General features: G+C 33.6%; 1 protein-coding gene across 1 annotated transcript in view; it reads right to left on the bottom strand.

Annotated features, from left to right (window-relative positions):
• Positions 1 to 1,459: 1,459 nt before the first annotated feature.
• Positions 1,460 to 9,957, bottom strand: part of LOC126969263 (alpha-tocopherol transfer protein-like) — a 32,892-nt gene continuing 24,394 nt past the window's right edge. Inside the window, exons 3-6 of the mRNA XM_050814639.1 lie at positions 9,528 to 9,622; positions 7,928 to 8,075; positions 5,068 to 5,261; positions 1,460 to 4,327 (exon numbers count right to left, since the gene is read on the bottom strand). Of these exons, the coding sequence (XP_050670596.1) occupies positions 3,980 to 4,327; positions 5,068 to 5,261; positions 7,928 to 8,075; positions 9,528 to 9,622 (785 nt within the window). The 3' untranslated portion in view covers positions 1,460 to 3,979. The remainder of the gene's footprint in view (positions 4,328 to 5,067; positions 5,262 to 7,927; positions 8,076 to 9,527; positions 9,623 to 9,957) is intronic.

Below are 9,957 nucleotides of genomic sequence, written 5' to 3'. Positions count from 1 at the left end.
TTGAATATTATGTTCTTTTGCAGCGTTTAAAATAAATCACTCATTTTTTGTAAACAAAACAATAAAAATATCAAAGAAAAATGGCGGGGATTCGAATAACCTACTTTCTTTTACGGCGCGCGACGTTCTGGTAGTGTGGAGCGCGCGTAAACGAAAATGTTCTTTTTTTGAAATTCATACCACGCATCGAGCAATAAGAATGTGGCTGTATGTTAAAACTCTTTGACCATAAAGGAATTGAAAAAGAAATTAGGAGTGTTGTTATGAAATTCAGAACAACATTACAACACTCGTTTGGATGATGTAATGGTTATTAGAACATTGGGTGTTTAATGTTGGCAATAAGCTAACTGTTTCAGAATCTTTAATAGAGGATTTAAAGCATGGGTGTAGATAAACTTCATGAAGCTACATCAGTTCGTAAAGGGGCTTTGACATGGGGAGAAGAACTGATAAGAAACTCACAGGTCATATTTTAAATTATATAACAACTTAGCCAACTTAATATAACTTTATACAATTTGAGGTGGCCTGCCAAGTACTCGCCAAGAACTATACATGATAATACTCTATATAATATACTATTTTATTGTAAGCCTTTTTTCTCAAAGAAGCTTCAATATATTTCTTGAATTCTTAGATCATTTATACGTCTAGATAGACTATGACAGCTGTGAAAACGTCGAAATAGAGAGTTAATCTCTATTTTGAGCAGTTCACGCACACTAACACAAGGGTTCATACAAATCAATCAATCTAATGTCAGAAGTAGCTTGTCACGCTAAACTAATTTTCTTGGCCTGTTCTCATCGGTTGTCAAACGGCAAGAGACTCTATCTAGACGTATAAAATATCCAAGCTTGAATAAGTGCTCAGAGAGTACCTGTATACTTACTGTATTGGAGGGAGAGTCGGTTAAAAACAATTTTCAGTGTGGATTGTTTGTAGTGAACATTAGGATCAATTTGCTTTGTTATAATATATAATATACTAGCTGCCTCGACAGACGTAGTTCTGTATATAATTAATAAAATACTGTTTTTTTTTTATGAATTTGTCAATAATATTTCATAACGTCAAGATTTATTTAGTAAAATATGCACCCTGTTGTTATAATGAAATTGTAATTCACAGCAGAACTGTCAAACCGTGCGTCAATAAATTCTCTCATAGAAAATATGTCTGTACTAAACAAATATTGGAATTAAAAATAATTATGGGTCCCAAATCGAAATAAAAACTATCTAACTGCACTCCATAAAGTTATCCCCATTAAAATCCGTTCATTAGTTTAGGAGTACACTGGAAACAAACATCAGGACACTGGATTTATATTTTTTTGTTAAGATGAAATTTGAACGCTACATGAGGATCACCGTTCACCATTTATTGTTTAAGAACATATTAAATTGTCCGAAACATTGTATTGATTCTTTGTATTTCTTCAATAAAACACATATTATATACTTACCAAAATTTTATTTAATAATTCCCAAGTGATTTATAATTCAGACGACATCACTTCCAAACGAGTATAGTTATAGTATATAGTTATAGTGATTGTTGAAATAAATCTTAAGGACTTCTTTTTCGAGGACTACTATCATTTCGTAACCATGTATATATCAGCCTATCAAATGTTATCATCATATAAATTCATTTGCCTAATTTATTTAAAATTAGAAATACAAACTTACACCTTGTTAAATTATAACTTGTCTTTAGATCATATATACGTCTAGATAGGCTGTGACGGTTGTCAAAACGTCGAAAATAATTGAGGTTGATAGGTAACCTCTATTTCGACCAATTCACGCACAATACCACATACGAATCGCAAGTGTAAGACGTAGCTTGTCACGCACACTAAAGTAATAAACCTGGCCTGTTTTCATCGGTTGTCTAGCAGCAAGAGGCACTATGTAGACGTATAAATTATCTAAACTTATATCTAAGGAATAATAGGGTAACCATTTGAACAATTATTCAAAGAACTTAATTAAAATTAAACAAATAGTATGAACTAACAAAAGAACTTGATTACTTTGTGCAAAGGTTCTCTTGTTCAACCAATACTTAAATAATTTTCTATCACAGACACTTGACGATTTCATATTTTAAGTAAACTACATAATATTATAAGAATACAAATTAAAATATTATCCTTTTTAGTAAACTTAAAATTAATAACTAAAGTTAAACAATACTACGTAAAGATAAAGATTGTAAGTAATGAAGCTAAGTATAATAACTATATTGTAACAAAAACATAAATTGGTAAACTTATTTCCTTCTAGCCATTGTCGCTTCACTTAGAATAACAAACTAAAATACAGTATGAAATAGTTAAGTGTGTTCCGTAACTATTACAGATATCAAAATACTTTAAACTGGTATCGAAAGTACATTACCTAATCAGTAAAATGACGTCAATAACTTTTTAAATCAAACGTGAATTATCCATTTTTTTTATATTAAACACTCCCATACATTTAGTATGAGATTAGTAGAAAGATTGTATTGTGCGATACAAGCAAGGGAGTCACTTCTTGTACAAAATTTTATACTTACTAAGAAATAAATATTATTCAATAAATGATAGTTTTATTACTTTATTAAGTTTTATATTCCTTCAATTCAATCTTAGTCTTTTAAAATAAGGAAACTAAAACCATTCTGCTAATGCTCGTACTAAATGTATGTAAATGTATAATAGCGGATACTTCACGTTTGATTTTTAAAAAGTTATGTTAGTTAAGTTGAAGATATTATTTTAATGATAAGAAAAAGTATTTTTGATATCAGTTTAAAGTTTTTTGATATTTGTAATAGTTACGGAACAATCGCGTCGTCACCTAACAATTACACTCTGTATAGCCTTTTTTACAAATTATCAATAGTTTCAAATAATACTTACTCTTACAGGCAATTATTGGATACATACATTAACCATATTGCAATTTTGTGAAAATATCTTAATATTTTTGAATAAATAAATAACACAGGTTAGTCACAGATTATGTAGTGTTCGATAAGTGTAAAGAATTATAAAAATCGGTTGAGCAGTTACGGAGTTTATCCATCACAAACAAAAAGATTAAAAATCAAATAATATCTATTATTCTTGAGAGTGTGTCAATAAATATACTAGAAATAAATAAAATTGATGAATGGATCTACAAAGGGATTGGATATTAATTTACTTAACTTGTGCATTTTAAATACTCCTGTATAAAATTGTTAATAAAAAAATTAAGTTCTTCAACGTGGTGAAAACCACAAACTTACAATATACTATCGTATAGACGAACAAAGCGTGCGAGAGAGAAGAACATCTCTAATAGAAATACAGAAAGATAGAAAAGGTAAGCGAATATATTGTGACTTTAACCGAATTTGATTGTAATTTGACGAGTTGTCAACAGTCAGCCACGCTTGGAGTTAGCTCCTTAATATTTTGAATACTACACCAGTAGCTAACACACACACTGACAAATCAAATATGGCCATGCATTATTGGGCTGTCAGGTCGTCTGTACTCTAGTATGAAAACTATTCAACTAATGAATTATAGTTAAACTTGGTTTCCAAAAAATATTAACATACAAAAATAAATCTCAATAGTTTTCTATTTTTCCTTTCATTTTCATTCCTTTTTACCAATTCCAGTGCTAGGCGCTCTATTAATAAAATTTATAATATTTTATTTTCGTTATACGTTGATACTGTACTTCCATGTAAATAATTAGTGAAAATCAGTAAAGTGCCTGCTGTTGTCGCCATACAGTAATATAACAGAACTTTAACTTCATACTGGAGCACCTGAATCGACTCACGCACACATACACATGATTTACTCAGCCGCTAAGCAATCTTGAGTAAACAATACTATTAAGTGTCACACGGACGCCGCCGAGACTGGTCGCTGTCCGAGTTAAATTATGTATCGTATTGTGATATTGTATTCTATGAGCAACAATTATGTCAGAGTTATTCCTTCTTGCTTTAGTCTTTTCACAACTTCCGGGCAAACTTCTTCTGTTCTGAACTTGTATCCGCAAGCAATGGATTCCTTTGCAACTGTGTAGTTTCTTTTCAATGACTCAAGCCACACTGTATAGCTCAGGTCCGGCCAACTGCCACCATATCGCTGTGGAAGACACTCCGGTTTTATGTGTTTGTGAAGTGAACTCATATCGTAGCCGTGAAAATAGATTTTCGACTGCATGTCTAACGTGAGAAATGGTTTGAAAATGCTGTACATTTTGTCGAAGATCCATGAATTGTTTACGATGTGAATCGCGTGCGTTAACGCTGGAAAACTTGACTGAAAAAAAACAAATAATAGTATAGTATATAGGGGCTATATTTAACATTGACAATAGGAGGCAGCTCCAAGAGAACCGAAATGTGGTTTAATTCATTCAATCACCCACATTCTCTTGTCGCACCAGAGGAATTACAGGAGCGTTACCAGTACTGGATTCTGGAGTACAGAAGTATGAATCAGGTTGGCGACATGCATAGTAAATGCATTCTATTATAAAAAAAAAAAATGAATTAATACGCAATTCTTAACCTCTCTGATCTTGTATGTTTTGACTTATTAATTAATAAATGCATGTAGATGCAAATGCAAATTGTATTCGTCAACTTCCGCAATAATGCATCATGGAATTTGTTAAAGATTATAGTGGAAGTTCACCACCACCACCTCCGTCTGTTGTTATTGTTGTTTGACCCACTTAAGCACTCCACAGTGCGGTTTTCAAGGAACTCTCTTCCAAGTACTACGTAAAACTGTGGAATGAGCTTCCTTGTGCGGTGTTTCCGGGTCCATACGACATGGGTACCTTTAAAAAAAGTGCGTATACCTTCCATAAAGACTTACAACGCTCCAGTGATTTTTCTGGTGTTGCGAGAAAATATGGGCAGCGGTGATCACTTAACACGAGGTGATCCAAAGGCTCGTATGTCTTCCTTTTCAATAAAAAAACATACTACAGGATATCATAGATGTATCGGCGTTTAATAATTTCTTTGGTAAATAATGAGTTAACAACTCACCACTAGTAACTTCACGATCTTGGCCGCTACAGAGGGTGTCACCTGACAGGCATGCGCCACACCAATATTTTCGAGATCAAAAAGCGCTACTCCTCCCAATATTTGGGTTCTAACTTCCAAAACCCCTAGTTCCAGTGCAAAGATCGTTGCCTTGAATATGTCGTCTACGGGTATTGCTTTTGTGTCCCAACATCCTATAAAATCAATATAGTAGGTATATCGTATATATAAATAATCAATATTGTATAAAAAAAACGATATATATATATACAGATAACACACGAGTTGAATGCAGAGTTCAAGAAATGCGATAGTGATGTGACTTTATTATAATAGATGACGATAATCATGAGTGTGTCGATAAATTAAAACAATTCTTCAAGCCTATCATTTTACAGTAGGCTCAAATAATAAAAAAAATATTTTATTAATTGTTTCATCATTTTGATTATTAGTTATATTATCTCAAATTTTTGTTCTGCCTTTCTTCGACACACACACCTAAAAGATTTTTCGCCATTTCTCTGACGGAATTGATGGACTCGGATCAGTCAAAATTAAAATCAAAAAAATAACACGGGATCGCAACTTTAGTATTAGCGCGATAACACGATAAGCGACGATTACGGCACATCACTACACGATAGGCGCGAGACGTCAGACGTGGGGGCAGATGCTCCCGCTATTTATCGCAGGCCTCGACTACATTCAACTCACGCGATTACTGTAGCTTACAAGCACAGCCACGTTTCGATGTTCTTCATTTTTTACACGCTTTTATAAGCTTATAATGTATGCTTTACGATCTAATTGATATATCTACATGTCTATGTATCGAAAGCTTTAAACGTTATTTTCACCCACTTTAAAAAGTCAGAATTAATTGAAACTTCGAATACTTATCAAGAACCGAAGACGATACACTAACGGCGGTTCTAAATATATTATCTACAGATAGAGATAAATTACTACCTTTTACTGTCAGTAATTAGCTGTCAATAATCTGAAGCTGTCCCAATATACCCGATAAGTCATTCTTTTCGCCTTATATTGGGACGCGTGAATTGCAATTTCCATACAAACTTCTATCGCTGGCAAGCTGTACGTCATCTCATTGACAGACAGCGTGTACGGATAAGGTGAGTTACCGTCGATAAGTTTATTCATAAAGTCAACGATAGTTACGATTTTTATCCCAAATAAGACATTGACTGAATAGGCCGTATGTCTTTATGCCTATAAAGACATCAAAGGGATTTATTTTTCTCAAAATTGATTCCTTTAGAATTCTTTTGGGCGTCATTTCTAACACTGCCACCACCTCGGAAACAAATGGCGCTCTGAGAGAGAAGAAGCGGCGCGAGAATCTCTCCCAGCATTCTTTTTTGCGCTCTTTTAATAACAATACAATATTATACTCCCATTGTTATTGCTATAAAATCATAATCTAGTCCCAGGCTGTCCGATCACTTAGCTGTTCAGCTGTGGAGTAGGTAACAGAGGGCTTACTACAGATCCATTTTTTAATAAAAACATTTAAATTTATTTATAGATAATGCCTGAACTTAGTCACTGTTCTTTCACTTTATTATAAGAGTGTATAGTATACATTTACCCTTTTTATTTAATAATAAAGAAATAGAAGGTTTAAATCAAAATGGTTAAATAAGTAATATTTCGTAATAATTTATCAATATACAAAAATTTGAAAAATAACTGTACGTAATTAAATTTTTTATGATGAAAATGGGCATTTGCCGCTCTTGATATACCAGCTGTTTAAGCTGTAAGCGTCCTGATGAAATGACGCTGGTGGCTTGGGCACAGGGAAGGGCGCTGGTGTGGGACGCTACTTGCGTCGACACTCTGGCTCCTTCTCATGTCCAAGTTACGTCAGTTGGTGCTGGGGCTGCTGCTTCGACTGCCGAAGACAGCAAGCGTCGCAAATATGTTGGTCTCAGTGAGTCATACATCTTTGTGCCGTTTGGTGTCGAGACACTTGGCCTGTGAGGCCCAGAAGCGCGGAGAATGTACAAAGTACTATCTACGTGCCTCAATAGGGCCACTGGAAACCCAAGCGCTGGCAGCTATTTCGGTCAACGGATCAGCCTTGCTATCCAACGCGGAAATGCTGCCAGTATTCTTAGTACGCTTCCACGTAATGATAGTTTTAATTTTATGCAGTCATAGTATTATAAATATAGTTATAAGATTTGTTTTGTTTGAATAAATTTTATATTACATTGTATTATAGATCGTAAGAAAATCATGTAATTTAAAATAAGTTTGACATTTGTAAGAACCTTAGATTAATTTACATAATTCTACACAATTAATTAATACATTTATACTATTTGCGTACCCCTTTGGGTTTAAATAAGAGGAACTATTATTATTGTATTATATACTAGCTGGCGCCCGCGAATTCGTCCGCGTAGATAGTTCTTTCAGAAATAATAAGCAACTTTGGAATTGAAGATTATCTCATGTTCTATTCCAGTTCTGGTTCCCGTATTCGCTCCCGTTCCCAACATATTATATGAATCTTATTTCGAGGAAGATTGCTATGGGAAACTAAACCTACTATTGGTATTGTTATAGCTCATCGACGTAAATTTCAGTTTTCCGGGATAAAATGTAGCCGATATACTTTCCCAAGCTCTAGTCTATCGCTGGACCAAATTTCATCAAAATCGGTTCAGAAGCTCCGGCGTAAAAGCGTACATAACAAACAAATTTACATTCACATTTATAATATTAGTAAGGTTTATATGTAACCATCGATGTAATAATGATTTGATTTAGATTTGATGCAAATAAATGATTTGATTTAGTTTCAAGGCATTATTAATTGTCGTACCAATTCTATACAGCAAAAGTCTCCTCCCACTCTGGTCCCGGTAAGGCGGTACAGATATTACATTGGCATCCCCAATCATTCTTAGATCCATCGGGTACATATCGAACAGCTCCGGATTTTCTTCCTTGAACGTGTAATAATTTACCATCTGGAAATATATTTATTTTTATTAAACAATCAGCTAAGTTTCACTGTGGCTCATTCTAATACGTAGTATTTGTGCGAAAGAGATCTAACAGGATCCAAAACATAATACACACACCGATTTTTTTAAACTATAAAGCGATTCGCAAAAAATAAAAAAACTTTTCATCCGATAGTCTTAGTAGCTGGGCTAATCAATAGAATATCTGAAAATTTGAACAAAAGAAGAAGGTATGAAGGTTCAGCTGTTTGAATGTTTATAGAGAGATAATTTTTTGAGCTTAGATACTTATTATTAACCGGCCAGTATAAAAAAGTATAAATAAGCCTTATTTTTATATCCCAATAGTAGCCAAATATTAATAAAATCTCTTCTTAGAACTATACTCTCATAAAGCAATATTCTTTAAGAGTAATGATGATATATGAATGTTTAATTACCTCTCAAATATTTGCCACTATAAAACTATTTGAATGCCAAGATTGTTATATTAGGGAAACACCATTGACGTACTAAAACTAGACTCCCAGACGCCTAGTAAAAGGTCGTTCAAAATTGTCTGAGCAGCGCTGATATTAATAATAAATAATAAATTTCGTTTATTTCAAAGATTACATACACATTTTTTTTTACAGGTTGAGACTGGGACGTAAGTTGTCTTAGGACACGTGTATTGGGAATATCTCGCAACTTCATTAATTAGCAGATACATTTTATTTAGTATACAATATAGAAATAAACAGAAATGATTGAAAACCAAATTTTACAATTTACAATTAATTATGTGTGTGTGTGTGTGTGTGTGTGTGTGTGTGTGTGTGTGTGTGTGTGTGTGTGTGTGGTGAGTGAGTGTGTGGATGTGGGTTTGAATTGGTCCTTTGATTGGGTCCATCTATACAGTACGTGTGTTTATCATGTCAGTCTGATCAGAAGATTTTCCACTTTATCATAAGCAAGACAAGTTAGCCAATTATTTAAAGCTTTTCTGCATAGATGTAATGTCATAGGATATATATTTAGGACACGATTTATTTTATTATATAAGAACACTGATTGACAGCTAAACTGTCGTTCAGCAAAAGTAGTGCGAACAGTAATGGTATCTGCTACTTTATCATTTCATCTAATTTTCGACATTAACTTATACAGATAACATTAAAACATACATATAACTTCACCGAAGTTAATTAATTAATTACGCAAACCAAAGTCAGCACACGGATGCACGGATTAAACTTTAACTGCGGGCGGGGAAGTACGAAGCTGGAAGGCGGACCTGTCAACGCTTGCGCTTAGAGTAAATGTGGGTCAGTTCGATTATGTAACCATACTTTATTTATACGAAGTTAAATACATAATCAGACAACAATCAAGTCCTGTAGATGTGACTCAAGCAACAAGCAAAAACTCTCTCTATATCTCTATATATATATTAAGCTAGTTTAAAATAATTACCAGTCTGTGAGCTCTTTGCGGAACAAAGTTTCGCGCTCTAAGAAACCGCACAAGATACTCGTCATCCATTCTGTGTGGCGTGCATTCTCCTCGTTCTGAAAACAAACAGACTACTTCTGAATTTTGTAAGATTTTGAATATTTAATTCTTCCGAAAATATATTTTACAATACTTCTAATATAATATCAACAGATTACTGAATGCTAACAAACATCAGAACTTCTGATATTATTTTTACCGATGAAAAGTTGATACCATGATTCCGCTCAACCTCGTATACGTTTATGCAACTATGAAACCTAGTGTGTACGCAGCTGCAGGTACAAATAGCGCGCTAATTCGCCCCGCGTACTTCCACTGATTAACCCTTAATTTGGCAATGTAAGTACTGACATACACTTAAAAAAAAATTGTCGAATAAATAACAATT

This window comes from Leptidea sinapis, chromosome 17, assembly GCF_905404315.1.
Source record: "Leptidea sinapis chromosome 17, ilLepSina1.1, whole genome shotgun sequence".
Classification (NCBI taxonomy): Eukaryota; Metazoa; Arthropoda; class Insecta; order Lepidoptera; family Pieridae; genus Leptidea; species Leptidea sinapis.
The sequence above is the reverse complement of the archived record's forward strand: the minus strand, read 5'-3'. Positions and strand labels throughout refer to the sequence as shown.